Here is a 21472-nt window from a genome sequence, read left to right as displayed (position 1 = left end):
TACTGGTGGTTGGTGTGGTGGGTGGTACTGGTAGTTGGTGTGGTGGGTGGCACTGGTAGTTGGTGTGGTGGTGACACTGGTAGTTGGTGTGGTGGGTGGTACTGGTAGATGGTGTGGTGGGTGGTACTGGTAGTTGGTGTGGTGGTGACACTGGTAGTTGGTGTGGTGGTGACACTGGTAGATGGTGTGGTGGGTGGTACTGGTAGTTGGTGTGGTGGGTGACACTGGTAGTTGGTGTGGTGGGTGACACTGGTAGATGGTGTGGTGGGTGACACTGGTAGTTGGTGTGGTGGTGACACTGGTAGATGGTGTGGTGGGTGGTACTGGTAGTTGGTGTGGTGGGTGACACTGGTAGTTGGTGTGGTGGGTGACAGTGGGAGCCCAGGACACCCAGGGACCCCGGGACACCCAGGACACCCAGGGACTCCAGGACACCCAGGGACCCCGGGACACCCAGGGACCCCAGGACACCCAGGGACCCCAGGACACCCAGGGACTCCAGGACACCCAGGGACCCCAGGACACCCAGGGACCCCAGGACACCCAGGGACCCCAAGACATCCAGGACACCCAGGGACCCCAGGACACCCAGGGACCCCAGGGACCCCGGGACACCCAGGACACCCAGGACACCCAGGGACCCCAGGACACCCAGGGACCCCAGGACACTCAGGGACCCCAGGACACCCAGGGACCCCAGGACACCCAGGGACCCCAGGACACCCAGGGACCCCAGGACATCCAGAACACCCAGGGACCCCAGGACACCCAGGGACCCCAGGACACCCAGGGACGCCAGGACATCCAGAACACCCAGGGACCCCAGGACACCCAGGGACCCCAGGACACCCAGGGACCCCAGGACATCCAGAACACCCAGGGACCCCAGGACACCCAGGGACCCCAGGACACCCAGGAACCCCAGGACACCTTCGGACCCCAGGACACCCACGGACCCCAGGACACCCAGGGACCCCAGGACTCCCAGGGACCCCAGGACTCCCAGGGACCCCAGGACACCCAGGGACCCCAAGACACCCAGGGACCCCAAGGCACCCAGGACACCCAGGGACCCCAGGACACCCAGGGACCCCAGGACACCCAGGGACCCCAGGACACCCAGGGACCCCAGGACATCCAGAACACCCAGGGACCCCAGGACACCCAGGGACCCCAGGACACCCAGGGACCCCAGGACACCCAGGGACCCCAGGACATCCAGAACACCCAGGGACCCCAGGACACCCAGGGACTCCAGGACACCCAGGGACCCCAGGACACCCAGGGTCTCCAGGACACCCAGGGACCCCAGGACACCCAGGGACCCCAGGACACCCAGGGACCCCAGGACACCCAGGGACCCCAGAACACCCAGGGACCCCAAGACACCCAGGGACCCCGGGACACCCAGGGACCCCAAGACACCCAGGGACCCCAGGACACCCAGGGACCCCAGGACACCCAGGGACCCCAGGACACCCAGGGACCCCAGCACACCCAGGGACCCCAGGACACCCAGGGACCCCAGGACACCCAGGACACCCAGGGACCCCAGGACACCCAGGGACTCCAGGACACCCAGGGACCCCAGGACAAGAGGGGAACTATCTATCAGGGGAAAGCGCCAAGCCATTAACCCTATATAGCACTGGGAAGGGGTCAGGATAAGGATTTAGGATGGGACGGGGAGAAGGAATGGTGCCCAACCACTTGGACGGTCGGGGATAGAACAGCGACCTGCATGACGCGAGACCGCCGCCCTACCGTCCAGCCCAAGTGGTTGGGCTAGTGAAAGCTGCCAGGACAATGACGTCACGACTTACCTATAATATAGCCCATGGTGACGTCATCAGGAAGGCGGATCTTCTCCCCGACGCTCACGAACTTGCCGCCTCTGTTAGCACCGGGAGACAAGACAAGTGTGTCAATAAAGCAAGAGATGTTGACAGTGGAGGTAATGTGTGTGATACTCCGCGGGATTCTTGCTAGTTTATAACTTGTTTATAACTATAACTAGAGGAAGTTGTTTAAGATTCGCTACCTGGAACAAAAAGTTCCAAGTAGCACGGGCTATGGTGAGCCCGTAGTTGACTAAAACTAGAGGAAGCCGGCGGCTGAGTGGACAGAACACTGAATGCGTGATCCTGTGGTCCCGGGTTCGATCCCGGGCGCCGGCGAGAAACAATAGGCAGAGTTTCTTTCACCCTGATGCTCCTGTTACCTAGGACACCCAGGTCACCCTGATGCTACCTGTTACAAAGCTGTCATGGGCTGCTTCCTGGGGGTGGAGGCCTGGTCGAGGACCGGGCCGCGGGGACACTAAAGCCCCGAAATCGTCTCAAGATAAGATAGATGTGGTCCCCGGCAGTTCCCGGGTCTCTCCCCCTCCCCCGCCCTCTTTCACAACTCTCCCCCCCTACACCTGTAGTGTACACCTTCCTCCCCAACAGCCTCCTCGACCACTATACCCACTCTCTGTCTCTCACCCTCTTCACCTTCCTACCCATCTTTCCCTCCCCCTCTCTAAGAAAATGTTATATTACGAAGTAATGAACAAACTTGTTAAAATAACGTTAAACACCGTTAAAATACGTTAAAATAAACGTTAAAATAACGTTAGCGTTGCCGAAATAGAGGGAATACAGAGAATATATACGGCACGCATAGACGCAATAAAGCACCTAAATTATTGGGATCGTCTCAAAGCCCTCCAAATGTACTCACTAGAAAGAAGACGAGAGAGATATCAAATAATATACACCTGGAAGATACTGGAGGGCCAAGTACCAAATCTACACAGTAAAATAACAACGTACTGGAGTGAACGACATGGAAGAAAATGTAGAATAGAACCAGTGAAGAGCAGAGGTGCCATAGGCACAATCAGAGAACACTGTATAAACATCAGAGGTCCGCGGTTGTTCAACGTCCTCCCAGCAAGCATAAGAAATATTGCCGGAACAACCGTGGACATTTTCAAGAGGAAACTAGATTTATTCCTCCAAGGAGTGCCGGACCAACCGGGCTGTGGTGGGTATGTGGGCCTGCGGGCCGCTCCAAGCAACAGCCTGGTGGACCAAACTCTCACAAGTCAAGCCTGGCCTCGGGCCGGGCTTGGGGAGTAGAAGAACTCCCAGAACCCCATCAACCAGGTATCACCTCCCCCGATTACAGACTTCACGAATATAAGAGGGGGGGGGGGGGGTCGCTACAGCTGCCGATATTTCCTAAAAGGTGGAACTGAGGCGGACCCCAGCTGAGGGTTGACAGTCACATAGCTCCAGGTGCCGCCTACTCCACACACACGTTCTGTCTCATAGACAGAGATTATTGTTGTTCTTATTAGTATTTTGACTGAGTATTGTTATAATTTTCGATACCATTATCCATCATCATGAATGATGAAGGGTATTATAACAACAGTTACCTGTTGTCCTCCTACCTGTCCTAACAATACTACTGCACAATGACAGCCCCTTTCAAAGCTGGAGAAATTGCTGACCTGGAGAGCGTGCAGAGATCCTATACTGCTAGAATCCACTCAGTAAAACATCTAAACTATTGGGACCGACTAAAGAGCCTATATCTGTATTCCCTTGAGCGCAGGCGGGAGAGATACATAATAATTTACACGTGGAAAAGAGTAGAGGGGCTGGTCCCAAACCTGCACACAGAAATAACACCACATGAGACCAGGAGACATGGCAGGATGTGCAGAATACCCCCGTTGAAGAGCAGAGGTGCAACAGGTACTCTGAGAGAGAACTCTATCAACATCAGAGGCCTTAGACTGTTCAACACGCTTCCACTACACATAAGGGACATAACTGGCCGACCCCTCACAGTGTTCAAGAGAGAACTGGATAAGCACCTCCAACGGATACCTGATCAACCAGGCTGTGACTCATACGTCAGGCTGCGAGCAGCCGCGTCCAACAGCCTGGTTGATCAGTCCAGAAACGAGGAGGCCTGGTCGAGGACCGGGCCGCTGGGTCGCTAAGCCTTGAAACCATCTCAAGGTAATCTCATACCTTCCCGCCCCCCCCCCCTCCCCCCCCCCCCCCCCCCGACAATAGGCCTAAATGCACAAGAGCGGGAGGCCTGCTGGTCCATACAACTATTCTCACTCTTGTATCTCTTGTATCTGTCCAATATTGTGTTAAAACTGTGCTCGGTATTTGCTACCTGTTGTGTCTTCCCGTCCACAACACTGGTGCCTGTCTTACCTGTTACCTGTTGTCACCCTACCTGTCTTAACCGTTACCTGTTGTCACCCTACCTGTCTTAACCGTTACCTGTTGTCACCCACCTGTCTTAACCGTTACCTGTTGTCACCCTACCTGTCTTAACCGTTACCTGTTGTCACCCTACCTGTCTTAACCGTTACCTGTTGTCACCCTACCTGTCTTAACCGTTACCTGTTGTCACCCTACCTGTCTTAACCGTTACCTGTTGTCACCCTACCTGTCTTAACTGTTACCTGTTGTCACCCTACCTGTCTTAACCGTTACCTGTTGTCACCCTACCTGTCTTAACCGTTACCTGTTGTCACCCTACCTGTCTTAACTGTTACCTGTTGTCACCCTACCTGTCTTACCTGTTGCCACCCTACCTGTCTTACCTGTTACCTGTTGTCACCCTACCTGTCTTACCTGTTACCTGTTGTCACCCTACCTGTCTTAACTGTTACCTGTTGTCACCCTACCTGTCTTACCTGTTACCTGTTGTCACCCTACCTGTCTTAACTGTTATCTGTTGTCACCCTACCTGTCTTAACTGTTACCTGTTGTCACCCTACCTGTCTTAACTGTTACCTGTTGTCACCCTACCTGTCTTAACCGTTACCTGTTGTCACCCTACCTGTCTTAACTGTTACCTGTTGTCACCCTACCTGTCTTACCTGTTGCCACCCTACCTGTCTTACCTGTTGCCACCCTACCTGTCTTACCTGTTACCTGTTGTCACCCTACCTGTCTTACCTGTTACCTGTTGTCACCCTACCTGTCTTAACTGTTACCTGTTGTCACCCTACCTGTCTTAACTGTTACCTGTTGCCACCCTACCTGTCTTACCTGTTACCTGTTGTCACCCTACCTGTCTTAACTGTTACCTGTTGTCACCCTACCTGTCTTACCTGTTGCCACCCTACCTGTCTTACCTGTTACCTGTTGTCACCCTACCTGTCTTAACTGTTACCTGTTGCCACCCTACCTGTCTTACCTGTTACCTGTTGTCACCCTACCTGTCCCGTTACCTGTTGTCATCCTACCTGTCCTAACTGTTACCTGTTGTCATCCTGCCTGTCTTACCTGTTACCTGTTGCCACCCTACCTGTCTTAACTGTTACCTGTTGTCACCCTACCTGTCTTAACTGTTACCTGTTGTCACCCTACCTGTCTTAACCCCTATTAGGAATAAATCTAAGTTTGTTACTGTTCAAAAACAATGCCCCCACCAACCCCCAACCCCCCGCTACCTCATCCTGCAGGTAATGACGCTATTTCCTTCCGTCCCCCCCCCACCCCCCCCCCCCCCCACCTCCCCCACACATCGTGGCCTGCCTTGCCCCCCAAGACACCTCCCCAGGCGTGGACCCCACCCACCAACCCTCCCTCCCCTCCACACCCCCACCACCTCTGCTGTCCCCTGGGGTCATGTTTCATTTTTAATTTTGCCCCAAGGGTCGAGGTAATGGGTCGAGTATATTGGGCAGCGTCACTCATCCTGTTATTACTTTGATTACTTTACCAGCTGATCAACTGTGTGGCAATTAGCACTGCTCACCTATCTGCAGTGATAGGTAAGCAGTGCTCAGAGTTCACTGGTTCCCACAGTCATAATCACCGGGGTACTTGACCCCTCGTGAACTAGTGCGAGTGTGACGGGTGACGGGTGACGGGTGACGGGTGGCGGCCAGGTGGCCCGGGACACACTCGTCCTGTGGGATGAGGGAGCATAACCAAGCAAATATTGTGGCAGCCAGTAATATGATAGGATGGATTACGAGAACTTTCAAATCCAGGGATCCCATCACTGTGGTTGTACTCTTCAGGTCACTTGTGTCCCGTCTTGAGTACTGCTCAGTACTCACTTCCCCCTTCAGAGCAGGAGAGGGGAGGGAATTATCAGGGGAAAGCGCCAAGCCATTACGACTCAAAGCTCTCCAAATGTACACACTAGAAAGGAGACGAGAGAGATATCAAATAATATACACGTGGAAGATACTGGAGGGCCAGGTCCCAAATCTACACAGTAAAATAACAACGTACTGGAGTGAACGATATGAAAGAAAATGCAGAATAGAACCAGTGAAGAGCAGAGGTGCCATAGGCACAATCAGAGAACACTGTATAAACATCAGAGGTCCGAGGTTGTTCAACACCCTCCCAGCGAGCATAAGAAATATTGCAGGACCAACCGTGGACATCTTCAAGAGAAAACTTTATAGTTTTCTTCAAGGAGTGCCAGACCAACCGGGCTGTGGTGGGTATGTGGGCCTGCGGGCTGCTCCAAGTAACAGCCTAGTGGACCAAGCTCTCACAGGTCAAGCCTGGCCTCGGGTCGGACTTGGGAAGCAGAAGAACTCCTAGTCAAGCTCCTCATGCTTGGGACTTCCTATTGGCTATCTCTAATACTAGAGGTAACCGTCTCGACTGTCAGGTCCTTAGTACTGGTGTTGCCCTTTGTCTTGCCACCTTTATCTCCACACACCACCAGTGTTTCTCCAACACAACATCGGCCAGCCAACATGGCCAACATGGCCAGCCAACATGGCCAACATGGCCAGCCAACATGGCCAGCCAGCTGGAGGTAGTGTGGGGATGTAGAGAGGACAAGACTGGCGTCCTGGACTCTCCACCTGTGAGGCGCTGGAGAAGGTCACCGAACAGTGTGCTGGTGTGAGGTATAAGGTGACTGTGGTATATGGTGTGTGTGAGGTATACAGTGATGGTAGTGAAGGTGGCGGTGGTGGTGGTGGTGGTGGTGGTGGTGGTGGTGGTGGTGGTGGTGGTGGTATTGGTGGTGGTGGTGGTGGTATTGGTGGTGGTGGTGGTGGTGGTGGTGGTAGTGGTGGTAGTGGTAGTGGTAGTGGTGGTGGTGGTGACTGGATCAGGTGTCCCTCTGGTCAGACACTTGTGTACTTTGGCCTCACTTCTGGTGAGGGGTTGTGGGAGGGGGGGGGCGTCTCCCTGTATTTGTCCACTTCCTCTCCCCCCCCACCACCACCACCTCCCCCCCCACCCCCTCATTGGTGCACCAAGAACTCGTCCAGAGCTAGGGAGAGCGTCCACCTGGCCAGGCGGGCGGACAGCAGCAGGAACTACCCACCAAGACGTAGCAACACATGGTCAGAAGGTGCCCAGGAGCAGGAGCCACCGCTGCACCACCAGGGAAAGTGGATATTTTGGTTGAGAGACGCAGTCAGGGACACGCAGCGAGCGCGCGCGCGTGTGTGCGCGTCCTCCAGGGGCAGCCAGCAACACCTGCCGGTGCCATCACGGGAAACACGACCCTTTCACCCCCTGACACACGGGTTACTCTCCCTCGCCTCTGTCGCGCGCCACAGCCTTGACGCCCCTCCCAGCCAAGGATGGGGGGGGGGGGGTGGCGGGGAGGGGAAGGGGGAGGTGGAGGGAGGAGGGGGGGATGGGGGGGGGGTATACCAACCACCCTTCTCCCCCTGAAGGACAAAATAATATATGTTGCGCCTGCTGGAAATTATAAGATAGGAACGGAATTTTGACCTTATTGATTTGAGTTAGAATATGCCTCAGTGACCCCTGGCAGGGAAGTTATATGCTTATTGTATCCCTTTTCAAGGTTCATAATTGTACGAGTTTACACGCGGTAATTGCGTGAGCGTGACTGGCAACTTTAGGATCTATTCTATTAGGCTTTAAGGTTCACATTTCTTCCCGTCGTCAGCCCCGGGGCAGTGACACGCGGGCAAACCTCAACACGATTATCTTAATGTCCAAGTGAACGGTGGTGGAGCTGCTAGGGTGTTGAGTGGCTGCTCCCGCCTGGTCACTCACGCTCCCGCCTGGTCACTTACGCTCCCTCCTGGTCACTCACGCTCCCTCCTGGTCACTCACGCTCCTGCCTGGTCACTCACGCTCCTGCCTGGTCACTCACTGCTCACGCTGGTCCCACCTGGTCACTCACGCTCCCGCCTGGTCACTCACTGCTCACGCTGGTCACTCACGCTCCCTCCTGGTCACTCACGCTCCTGCCTGGTCACTCAATGCTCACGCTGGTCACTCTCCGCTCCCGCTGGTCCCGCCTGGTCACTCAGCACTCCTGCTAATCACTCACCACTCCCGCTGGTCACTCACCGCTCCCGCTGGTCACTCACCGCTCCTTCTGGTCACTCAACGCTCCTTCTGGTCACTCACGCTCCCACCTGGTCACTCACGCTCCATTCACCCCAAACATCTACCACATCCACGCCCGTGACGCCCCTGGTGGCGGCTTAATCTTCAACAACAACAACAACAATTCTCAGGACAGGGAAGGTGTATGTAGACCGAGGAGGAGTACCCCGCTCCCAGTATACACACATCAGGGTTTACGGTAGACCTGGACACTATCCAGGTGTGAAGTATTCTTGGTGGTTGACGCGGTGGTCTTAATGACTCCCTCGTGGTGTGTTGGTCACAAGCCCAACCAACCATGGTACTCTGAGAGAGAACTATCAACATCAGAGGTCCGAGACTGTTCAACACGCTTCCGCTACACATAAGGGGCATAACTGGCCGACCCCTCACAGTGTTCAAGAGAGAACTATCAACATCAGAGGCCCGAGACTGTTCAACACGCTTCCACTACACATAAGGGACATAACTGGCAGACCCCTCACAGTGTTCAAGAGAGAACTATCAACATCAGAGGCCCGAGACTGTTCAACACGCTTCCACTACACATAAGGGACATAACTGGCCGACCCCTCACAGTGTTCAAGAGAGAACTATCAACATCAGAGGCCCGAGACTGTTCAACACGCTTCCACTACACATAAGGGACATAACTGGCAGACCCCTCACAGTGTTCAAGAGAGAACTATCAACATCAGAGGCCCGAGACTGTTCAACACGCTTCCACTACACATAAGGGACATAACTGGCCGACCCCTCACAGTGTTCAAGAGAACTGGATAAGCACCTCCAAAGGATACCTGATCAACCAGGCTGTGACTCATACGTCAGGCTGCGAGCAGCCGCGTCCAACAGCCTGGTTGATCAGTCCGGCAACCAGGAGGCCTGGTCGACGACCGGGCCGCGGGGACGCTAAGCCCCGGAAGCACCTCAAGGTAACCTCAAGGTAAGGTAACCAAATGTCACAGTTACACATGTGATTATAATGTCACGTAACGTGTGTAATTCACTTTCAATCACGTTACTGGTGAATGGTTGCATATTTATACACTGACTTTGTGTAGAGAACCTGAGAACATGATTCATTTACGTTACATAATAAGTCAACACTAGGCGTGATAATGGCGTGTTCCCAGGGTGGTGGAGGAGGCACACGCCGCCCTGGCTCCCACTACTGTTGTACCGTAGTGTACAGTGACGGCCAGGGAGCTGAGGGTACACCAGCCTTTACTGTAGCCTCACCTCACACTGTATGTAGCCACACCAGCCTTCACTGTAGCCTCACCTCACACTGTAGCCTCACCTCACACTGTAGCCTCACCTCACACTGTAGCCTCACCTCACACTGTAGCCTCACCTCACACTGTATGTAGCCACACCAGCCTTCACTGTAGCCTCACCTCACACTGTAGCCTCACCTCACACTGTAGCCTCACCTCACACTGTAGCCTCACCTCACACTGTAGCCTCACCTCACACTGTAGCCTCACCTCACACTGTAGCCTCACCTCGCACTGTAGCCTCACCTCACACTGTATGTAGCCACACCAGCCTTCACTGTAGCCTCACCTCACACTGTAGCCTCACCTCACACTGTAGCCTCACCTCACACTGTAGCCTCACCTCACACTGTAGCCTCACCTCGCACTGTAGCCTCACCTTACACCACCCTCGCAGTATGAGCAAGTGTGTGTGTGTGTACTTACCTACATGTGCTGGCTGGGTCTACCTACCTACCTTGAGGCTACCTTGAGGTGCTTCCGGGGCTTAGTGTCCCCGCGGCCCGGTCGTCGACCAGGCCTCCTGGTTGCTGGACTGATCAACCAGGCTGTTAGACGCGGCTGCTCGCAGCCTGACGTATGAGTCACAGCCTGGTTGATCAGGTATCCTTTGGAGGTGCTTATCCAGTTCTCTCTTGAACACTGAGGGGTTTGCCAGTTATGCCCCTTATGTGTAGTGGAAGCGTGTTGAACAGTCTCGGGCCTCTGATGTTGATAGAGTTCTCTCTCAGAGAAGTCGAGCTAGGGTCGAGCTAGGCTCCTGGCCCCGCCTTCCCAATGTTCTTAGATTTATGCAATGAATCATTTCTCACGCTTCTGTCGTATTTACATTTACAATTTTAAATCGAATTAGCTTCAGCGACATCTGCATCTAACCTGTTCCATTTATTGAGCTCTAGCTCTTTGGTCCCGCCTCTCAACTGTCAATCAACCAAACAATGTACACCAAACAATGTACACAAACTGTATGTGTACACAGCATCCAGGTAACTAATATTTAAACAGTCATGAAGAGAGAGAGACCACTGTACGTACACCAGTGGTCCAGGCTCGTCGACACCCTCCCACCAAACGTAAGAAATATGCCAGTACACAAGTGGAAATGTTCAAGGGGAAATTAGACACGTTCTTGCAAGACGTGCCGGATCAACTGAGCTGTAGTGGATATGCGGGCCAGCGGGCCGCACCAAGCAACAACCTGTTGGACTTGAGGAGTGGAAGAACTCTCAGAACCTCATGCAGGTACAATCCAGGTACCAAGTTCCCACAAGTCAAGCCGGGAACCAGGCCGTGTTGGGGACAAGAATAACTGCCAGAACCCTCTCCAGGTGTACTGGAAAGTCAGGTCCAGGTGTGAATAGTAACTGACAACCTCCTGGAGTGAGAGATGTGCCAGGAATTGGACCACATTAGACGGTCCATGAGCACTGTGAACACCAGAGGCCCTCCACACCTCATCCTGGTGAACTGAGGTGATGAGCGCCTCATCACGCCAGGTGATGTGGCGAGGTGGAGGGCCTCCACACCTCATCCTCATACCAACAGGTATAAGGCAAGTTATTCTTGGAATAAATGTTGGCGATGCCTTCAGGAAGGAGTTACTCTGGGGGAATATTGGGGATATGGAGGGCTGATGAGTTGCTACCTGAATAGCTTCATTAACCTGTTCACTACAAGGTAAGTCCCTGCCAGAGTAGACGCACTTGAGGAAACGAGGTGAGGGGAGTCATGTGAGAAGAGGGGAAATGAAACGAGGGAAGGAAGGAAGGAAGGGAAACAATTGGAGAGAGGGGAGAGACTTGGGATTAGAGAATGAGAAGTAAAAGGGAAGAAAGGGAGAGACGAGAGGGGACGTACAAGATAATAAGTCAGCTCTTGTCTACGTTAATTAAGACAAGGGTCCAGCAGGACAACTCTCATGTTCCTACAAGTGCACTACAAGCTCACAACTCCTACATCACCTCATATTGAAGCCTCACCCTTCAAACTCATCTATTAATGAGGAATTTTTCTACTGATGTAAACTTTATTTTCTGTAACGCCCCATGTGTCAAGAGTGAGAGGTGCAGGTGGGGCCCCCTGGCGGCCACACACCGCACCACACATCTCTCCAATATCTCTCCAGGACAAATATCTCTACAAACAAAAATTAATATTGGAGCAGTACAATGGTATCAAACACGCATCCTTGAACTCCTCGGACACACTCACTACCGACTAGACCATGAATGGTGTCAGTATTTTCCCACAGTGTTCTACTGACAACGTTCTACTGGTCAAGACTTGTGATTCGTCTTATAGCACGATTCTCTACCTTGTCTAGAAGTTGTATAAGGGACAGGAGGCGGGTCACGGGGCTGATGAGAGCATATTTGAGAGTGGGAGCGAGCCTGTGCACCACCCAAGGTGGTGTAGCCACTACTCTCAAGGTGTGACCTGTGCCTTACTGCTGCTCCTTGACCGTCTTCCTTGCTAAGTTCTGCACGTGGCTCTTCGTGGTCACTAGAACCAAACTTCAGCTTTACGATGTCACTTTCTTCACTTCCATGACACGTAAGAGACGAGGGAGCACAACACTGGGGTATGTTCCCTCATAAACCCTCCCCCCTCCTTCCCCTCTCTTCCAAGTCAGGCACCAGTAACAGACTGGAGACTAATTTCCTGTAAGAACACCAGGTGTCCTGGCACGGGTCGGCTCCCATGTTGTGTAAACCCACTCTCTATATACGCTCAAAATACGTTTAGAAAACTTCCATATTGAAAACATAAAGCAAGTAAACTGGCATATTTTCGGGAGCAACTTATGTAAACTTTTATGTAAACTTTTATGTCAACACGCATCTGAGCCTTGTGGGGATATGGGACGCCTCCTGGAACTGGATAATCACCCGTGGGTGAGAGCACTCTCTCACTCCTTAAGGAGAGACTGGAGGGAATTGGGAGTGTGGTGTGGGAGTGACTGAGACTATGGAGGGTGGGTGAGGACTGGGAGGGGGGGGGGGCGGGGAGTGACTTACCCTGCGATGGGCATCATCTTGAGGGCCAGAGAGCGGGAGATGCAGAATCCTGCGCCTCCTGTTGCGAACCAGAAGGAGATCCTTTGCTGTAAAAGAAGAGAGAGAGAGAGAGAGTATGTGAGAGAGAGAGAGCGAGCTCCTATACATTCGAGCTTCAATGTTCTTCACTTCTCTTTTGTTATTTCCTCTTGTTCAAGCTGTGTTCTTGTGTTGCCTCAGTCTCACGCTAACTCACGCACTCATCCCTCAGTCTCACGCTAACTCACGCACTCATCCCTCAGTCTCACGCTAACTCACGCAGTCATCCCTCAGTCTCACGCTAACTCACGCACTCATCCCTCAGTCTCACGCTAACTCACGCACTCATCCCTCAGTCTCACGCTAACTCACGCACTCATCCCTCAGTCTCACGCTAACTCACGCAGTCATCCCTCAGTCTCACGCTAACTCACGCAGTCATTCATCAACAGGTATTCTTATTCATTATATATCTTTGTGCTTCCTTATAGTCAATTGTTGCATCACTCAACTGTCCCATTATGCAACTGTTCTCCCGTTCGCAACGGAACAATATGAATTGTCTTAGTAACAGACACCCTGATACATTCATCCTTGAGCACCGTTAACGCCCACCACTGCCCCTGTTGTTTACCCTTGCAACGGCAGCCACACCAACGGCAGCCACACCAACGGCAGCCACACCAACGGCAGGAAGATGACCATATACGCACCGAGACGTTGTCTCTGTTGATGATCTCCAAGGGGGCGCGGATGGAGGGCTTGCCCAGGTACCAGTCCTGCTGGGGGTCGTAGTCGGCCAGCGTCGTTACCAGCTGCGGAATGTTGACGTAGTTGTCGTCGTCGAAGTGGCACCACCACCTGTGTCGAGAGCAGGAGCCACAGTTACAACACGGCACTCCAGACAGGTGTTGGGTGCCTGGGGTTCATGAGAGAGGTGGTGCAGTGGGAGGGGTGGAGCCACACCTCCTGACTCAAGGGGCATAAAGGCTCTGAAATGGGTAGTTACTGTGAGTACATATGGTGGCTGTAGGACCAGTGCTGTCAGCCCTGGTGGCTGTAGGACCAGTGCTGTCAGCCCTGGTGGCTGTAGGACCAGTGCTGTCAGCCCTGGTGGCTGTAGGACCAGTGCTATCAGCCCTGGTGGCTGTAGGACCAGTGCTGTCAGCCCTGGTGGCTGTAGGACCAGTGCTGTCAGCCCTGGTGGCTGTAGGACCAGTGCTGTCAGCCCTGGTGGCTGTAGGACCAGTGCTGTCAGCCCTGGTGGCTGTAGGACCAGTGCTGTCAGCCCTGGTGGCTGTAGGACCAGTGCTGTCAGCCCTGGTGGCTGTAGAACCAGAGCTGTCAGCCCTGGTGGCTGTAGGACCAGAGCTGTCAGCCCTGGTGGCTATAGTACCAGTGCTGTCAGCCCTGGTGGCTGTAGGACCACAGCTGTCAGCCCTGGTGGCTGTAGGACCAGTGCTGTCAGCCCTGGTGGCTGTAGGACCAGTGCTGTCAGCCCTGGTGGCTGTAGGACCAGAGCTGTCAGCCCTGGTGGCTGTAGGACCAGAGCTGTCAGCCCTGGTGGCTGTAGGACCACAGCTGTCAGCCCTGGTGGCTGTAGGACCAGTGCTGTCAGCCCTGGTGGCTGTAGGACCAGAGCTGTCAGCCCTGGTGGCTGTAGGACCAGTGCTGTCAGCTCTGGTGGCTGTAGGACCAGTGCTGTCAGCCCTGGTGGCTGTAGGACCAGAGCTGTCAGCCCTGGTGGCTGTAGGACCAGTGCTGTCAGCTCTGGTGGCTGTAGGACCAGTGCTGTCAGCCCTGGTGGCTGTAGGACCAGAGCTGTCAGCCCTGGTGGCTGTAGGACCAGTGCTGTCAGCTCTGGTGGATGTAGGACCAGTGCTGTCAGCCCTGGTGGCTGTAGGACCAGAGCTGTCAGCCCTGGTGGCTGTAGGACCAGTGCTGTCAGCTCTGGTGGATGTAGGACCAGTGCTGTCAGCCCTGGTGGCTGTAGGACCAGAGCTGTCAGCCCTGGTGGCTGTAGGACCAGTGCTGTCAGCTCTGGTGGATGTAGGACCAGTGCTGTCAGCCCTGGTGGCTGTAGGACCAGAGCTGTCAGCCCTGGTGGCTGTAGGACCAGTGCTGTCAGCTCTGGTGGATGTAGGACCAGTGCTGTCAGCCCTGGTGGCTGTAGGACCAGAGCTGTCAGCCCTGGTGGCTGTAGGACCAGTGCTGTCAGCCCTGGTGGCTGTAGGACCAGTGCTGTCAGCCCTAGTGGCTGTAGGACCAGTGCTGTCAGCCCTGGTGTCTGTAGGATCAGAGCTGTCAGCCATGGTGGCTGTAGGACCAGTGCTGTCAGCCCTGGTGGCTGTAGGACCACAGCTGTCAGCCCTGGTGGTGTAGGACCAGTGCTGTCAGCCCTGGTGGTGTAGGACCAGTGCTGTCAGCCCTGGTGGCTGTAGGATCAGACCTGCGTAAAGCACACTGAAAGATATCGGACAAGTGTCCAACACTCTCCCTTTAAATATAAGAATTACCAACAGATATCTAACTGTATTCATGAGGGTACTCGAGGAACACTTCAGAAAGGCCTCAGAGCAGGCGACCTGCGGTACCCCTCGTCGGGTTGCGAACTGCGAACACCAACAGTTCTGATGACCAGGTTGCGCGAGCCACAAGGTAGATAGTATGGAGTAGTGGCTCTTAAAGACGTAACCCATATGCAAATTAGTTTCAAAAGACGATACAAGAACGAGGAGGGTCGGGTTTCAATGCATTAAATTACATATAGGTGTTGAGGCGGGGCTCGGGAGCTAGCGCCGGGCCCTGCACACACCAACAGGTGAGCTCAAACTAATATCTGGCTGACGGAAAACAGTTGTGAAGGGAAGTGACTGAAGCCGCCTCCAGCAGCCCCAGTGTTGACACAGGTGATGGGCGTCCAGCCGTCCTGAGGCTGCTGCACGGACTACACTCCTCCCCCCACCACCAGGGGGACTCTCCGTCATGTAGACTCCTCACCCCACTACCAGAGGGACTCTCCGTCATGTAGACTCCTCACCCCACCACCAGACGGACTCTCCGTCATGTAGACTCCTCACCCCACCACCAGACGGACTCTCCGTCATGTAGACTCCTCACCCCACCACCAGGGGGACTCTCCGTCATGTAGACTCCTCACCCCACCACCAGGGGGACTCTCCGTCATGTAGACTCCTCACCCCACCACCAGGGGGACTCTCCGTCATGTAGACTCCTCACCCCGCCACCAGGGGGACTCTCCGGCATGTAAACTCCTCACCTCACCACCAGAGGGACTCTCCGTCATGTAGACTCCTCACCCCACCACCAGGGGGACTCTCCGTCATGTAGACTCCTCACCCCGCCACCAGGGGGACTCTCCGGCATGTAGACTCCTCACCCCACCACCAGGGGGACTCTCCATCATGTAGACACACCCCCGATCCTCCCACCTACACACCTGCCCAGGGGGGGGGGCTAACACCACCGACCCCCCCACCTGCACACCTGCCCAGGGGGTGGTGAAGGGGTCACACCACCGACCCCCCCACCTACACACCTGCCGAGGGGGGGGTGAAGGGGTCACACCACCGACCCCCCCACCTGCACACCTGCCCAGGGGGTGGTGAAGGGGTCACACCACCGACCCCCCCCCCCACCTACACACCTGCCCAGGATGCTGACAATTAACCTCAGCCCTTCTCTGTTTAAGTGGACCTGCAGGTTTCCGGGATTCCGGGGCTCCTGGCGCCATTGTTGGCGGGTGTAAGGTGCTACACTAAACGTAATACAGGGTACAAAACACAATCAAATCTGCCCATAGTAGGAAAGCAACATGTAAAGGATTTGGGAATAATGATGTCTGACGACCTAACGTTTAGGGAGCATAACCAGGCAAATATTGCGACAGCCAGAGAAAATGATAAGATGGATTACGAGAACTTTCAAATCCAGGGATCCCATCACAATGGTTGTACTCTTCAAGTCACTTGTGTTGTCCCGTCTTGAGCACTGCTCAGTACTCACTTCCCCCTTCAGAGCAGGAGAGATTGCTGAAATAGAGGGAATACTGAGAACATATACGGCACGCATAGACGAGTTAAAACACCTAAATTATTGGGATTGTCTTAAAGCTCTCCAAATGTACTCACTAGACAGGAGACGAGAGAGATACCAAATAATATACACATGGAAAACATTGGAGAGCCAAGTCCCAAATCTACACAGTAAAATATCAACATATTGGAATGAACGATATGGAAGAAAATGCAGAATAGAACCAGTGAAGAGCAGAGGTGCCATAGGCACAATCAGAGAACACTGTATAAACATCAGAGGTCCACGGCTGTTCAACACCCTCCCAGCAAGTATAAGAAATATTGCCGGAACAACCGTGGACATCTTCAAGAGAAAACTAGATAGTTTTCTCCAAGGAGTGCCGGACCAACCGGGCTAAGCAACAGCCTGTTGGACCAAACTCTCACAAGAAAAGGTGGGTCGGGCTTGGGGAGTAGAAGTCGTCCCAGAACCCCATCCAGCAGGTATTAAGCAGGTGGTGGGTAGGCTGAGGAGGGCTGGGTTGTGCTACATGGAGGAGGAGGAGGAGGAGCATGATATGGGCACATTCGACACTAACCACAGCACGGAGGCTCCGCCGCCATTGTTCAGACGCTGCCCCAGGCACCTCCCTGGGGGCGTGAGAAGCGGGCACCCGCCACGCCACACCTGCTACTCTCCCACCTGGCCACCACCTCTGTAGGCCTACTGCCTCCTAATGCAGGCGCCAGTGAGCGACCATCCACCACCGTGGCAAGGGGGTGAGAGGCCGCCCCGTGGCGTGGCCAATCCTGAGTCAGGGGTGTGTGGTGAGGCGGGGTGGGCGAGGACGGCTTTCTCTGTGTCGGCCGCCGCCCCAGAACACCTGTACCGCTACTGTCTACCTGCCCCGCGCCACCCCTCCTCTCACGCCATTACCCGCCTCCCCCGGGCCCTCACTAGTACACCACTCTGTGGCTACACCTAGTTGTGACTGCCGGGGTTCACCTCTTATATCGGCCCGCCTCGCAACTGTCAATCAATCAACTGTTGCTAACTACAAACTAACTTTTTTTTCCACATACACACACACATCCCCCCATGAAGCAGCCCGCAACAGCTGTCTAACTCCCAGGTACCTATTTACTGCTAGGTAACAGGGGGCATCAGGGTGACAGAAACATTTTTCCCATTTGTCTCCGCCTGCACCAGGGATCTAACCAGGAACCTCAGGACTACGAATCCGAAGCGCTGTCCACCCAGCTGTCAGGCGCTGGGTGGACAAGAGTGTGAGTGAGTGACTGAGTGTGAGTGAATGAGTGTGAGTGAGAGATTGAGTGTAAGTGAATGACTGAGTGTGAGTGATTGTTAGTGTGAGTGAGTGTGTGTACTCACCTAGTTGTACTCACCTAGTTGTGTTTGCGGGGGTTGAGCTCTGGCTCTTTGGTCCCGCCTTTCAACCGTCAATCAACAGGTGTACAGATTCCTGAACAGTGTGAGTGTGAGTGTGAGTGTGTCAGTGTGAGTGAGTGAGTGAGTGTGAGTGAGTGAATGAGTGAGTGAGTGAGTGTGAGTGAGAGAGTGAGACAGTGAGTGAGAGTGAGAGTGAGTGTGAGTGAGTGAGTGAGTGTGAGTGAGAGAGTGAGTGTGAGTGAGTGAGAGTGAGTGAGTGAGTGTGAGTGAGAGAGTGAGTGTGAGTGACAGTGAGTGTGTGAGTGTGAGTGAGTGTGTGTGAATGAGTGAGTGAGTGATTGTGAGTGAGTGAGTGTGTGAATAAGTGAGTGTGTGAATGAGTGTGTGAGTGAGTGAGTGATTGTGAGCGTGTGAATGAGTGTGTGAGTGATTGTGAGTGAGTGAGTGAGTGAGAGTGAGTGAGTGAGTGAGTGAGTGAATGAGTGAGTGAGTGAGTGTGAACGACACACCTACCTTCGTGGAGGTAACTTCTATACCCTGATAATCACCACCACCACCTGGTGATAATATTATTCATATCTGCCACGCTTGTGTTGATATCAGTTATATTTACCGGGGTTTGGATATCACGCATAAAGAAATTGCCTGGATCTTCCACTTTCATGCTGCTATTGAAGTACTAAACATGTCCTCATACTGCTTTTTTAGGATTTCACTGATTTCATTATCATCATTAGTATATGAACCTTCACTAGTACGAATAGATCCAATACTGTCAGTAGTTTTTGCTTTTGATTTAGCATATGTGAAGAAATATTTTGGGTTTTTCTTTATTTCTTGAATTGCTTTCTGTTCTAGTTGCCTTTCTTCAATCTGATATGATTGCTTCAGTCTCTGTTCGATTTCTTCAATCTCCCAGTTTAAATTATTCCTTCTTTGTATGCAGACTCGTGTCTGCCTAAGCATTTCCGTTAATTTTTTCTTTCTTTTGTAGTGTCGTCTACATTTGACCTCTTTCTGGTTTTCCTTAAAGGAACATGTTTCAGACAGACATCATAGGCTTCAGAAGTCAGTTTTTCTATTCCTTGTGTAGGAATTTGATTTCTTAGAACATTTTCCCATTGAATGTTTGTAAGTTCCCTGTTTATTTTCTCCCAGTCTATCCTCTTATTATTAAAATTGAATTTATTGAATAGCTCTTCTCACTTGTTGTTTCTCTTGGGCCTACTACCGTTATTAATGTTAGTTTGCACTTCAGTGAGCTTGTGGTCCGAGTACGTGGTGTCTGAGACAGTAATGTCTCTGATTAGCTCATCATTGTTCGTGAATATCAGGTCCAGCGTGTTCTCGTTCCTAGTTGGTTCTGTAATCTGCTGACTGAGCGAGAATTTGTCACAGAATCTCAATAGTTCTCTGACCTGTGATTGGTTATTTCCAGGTTGATTTCCTGCTATAATGTTATTGTTTACTATTCTCCATTGTAAACTGGGTAGATTGAAGTCTCCAAGGAAGATAATATCTGGTGCTGGGTTTGATAGGTTATCAAGGATATTCTCTATTTTGTACATCTGCTCAGTGAATTCCTCAACTGTTGCTTCTGGCGGCTTGTATATTAGAATAATAATTAGATTTATATTTTCTACCTTGATTCCAAGTACCTCTACCACCTCATTGGACGAGTTCAGGAGCTCTGTGCATGCCAGCTCCTCTTTAATATACACACCTACTCCTCCACTTGACCTAATTACTCTATCACATCTATATAAATAATAATTTTGGATCCAGATTTCACTAACCATGTGGTCAGGGCCACATGGCCATGTGGGAGGCAGATGAATTTAATTAGTTTTCGAGACATCACTCAAGGTCGCATCCTCACCCTTGAGGTCGCATCCTCACCCTCGAAGATGTATACAAATTGTTGTATAGTATGTTGCGTGGGGAGGTGGGGGTGAGGGGGAGCACATGTTCCAGTAACACTTGGAACATGTGCTCCCCCCTCCAGTAACGCTCCCCCCTCCAGTAACGTTCATGCACCACCAAGGAAATGTTGTGAAAACTTCAAGGCCTTCTCCAGATATCCCAAAAAGAATAAAAACGTTTAAATGATATCCAAGCCACATACCTGAAAGGGAAGAAACGACGACGTTTCTTCCTTGATAATGCTCCCTCCGTCTTAGACCACCATCAAGACAATAGTGGTCCAGGATAGACAGACCGTCTTAGACCATCATCAAGACAATAGTGGTCCAGGATAGACAGACCGTCTTAGACCATCATCAAGACAATAGTGGTCCAGGATAGACAGAAACTTTCTCGCTTCTTCCTTTTCAGATGTGTGTCATGGATGTTTAAGCCCCGTTATTATGACACAACGGGTGCAACAAACTGTAAACTAGCTAACTATATAAAATAAGGAAGAAAGATACTAACACAGAAACTAGAAGATATAATTAACACGGAGTCGAAGAGAAAGACACAAAAAGACCGAATTAGACTTGAGCAGTAGACAAGGAGAGGGACTAGAAGACACAGCGAGGAAGCCAGTAAGAAGGACACAGACCGAGGAAGAGAAGACTGGCCAGTCTTCAGCTTACTCACCTCTTGTTGCTCTGGAGGAAAGCATCGAACTCGCTGGCCATCTTGCAGCAAAGCGCTCGTCTGTTGTGGGAGGCGGAGCAGTTAGTGTTGACGAGGTGGCCGCCTGTGGGAGTGGAGAGGGGAGGATGCGGTTACAGTATACCCTGTACTGGGAGAGAGGCGGACAGATAACACGGTGTACTAATTGTTGTTCTTAGTGGTGGAGGCGCTCGGCCAGCCCCGGTGTGGGGAGGGGACGGCGGCGGTGGAGCAAGGAGTCGTGTACACTAATTAGTGGTGGTGGTGAGCGTGTGTGATGTTCCCCACGCCCGCCCGCTGATGGAAGGCGTGCCCTCACGCCCACGCCCGCCCGCCCGCTGATGGAAGGCGTGCCCTCACGCCCACGCCCGCCCGCTGATGGAAGGCGTGCCCTCACGCCCACGCCCGCCCGCTGATGGAAGCCGTGCCCTCACGCCCACGCCCGCCCGCTGATGGAAGGCGTGCCCTCACGCCCACGCCCGCCCGCTGATGGAAGGCGTGCCCTCACGCCCACGCCCGCCCGCTGATGGAAGGCGTGCCCTCACGCCCACGCCCGCGCGTTGATGGAAGGCGTGCCCTCACGCCCACGCCCGCCCGCCCGCTGATGGAAGGCGTGCCCTCACGCCCACGCCCGCCCGCTGATGGAAGGCGTGCCCTCACGCCCACGCCCGCCCGCTGATGGAAGGCGTGCCCTCACGCCCACGCCCGCCCGCTG

General features: G+C 53.2%; 1 protein-coding gene across 1 annotated transcript in view; it reads right to left on the bottom strand.

Moving 5' to 3' along the window:
• The window catches only part of fng (Fringe glycosyltransferase), a 102144-nt gene that overhangs the window by 5591 nt on the left and 75081 nt on the right, over positions 1-21472 (bottom strand). Inside the window, exons 3-6 of the mRNA XM_069300851.1 lie at positions 20740-20842; positions 13404-13551; positions 12673-12758; positions 1824-1894 (exon numbers count right to left, since the gene is read on the bottom strand). Of these exons, the coding sequence (XP_069156952.1) occupies positions 1824-1894; positions 12673-12758; positions 13404-13551; positions 20740-20842 (408 nt within the window). The remainder of the gene's footprint in view (positions 1-1823; positions 1895-12672; positions 12759-13403; positions 13552-20739; positions 20843-21472) is intronic.

This window comes from Procambarus clarkii, chromosome 44, assembly GCF_040958095.1.
Source record: "Procambarus clarkii isolate CNS0578487 chromosome 44, FALCON_Pclarkii_2.0, whole genome shotgun sequence".
NCBI lineage: Eukaryota > Metazoa > Arthropoda > Malacostraca > Decapoda > Cambaridae > Procambarus > Procambarus clarkii.
This window is presented reverse-complemented; position numbering and strand designations above follow the sequence as displayed.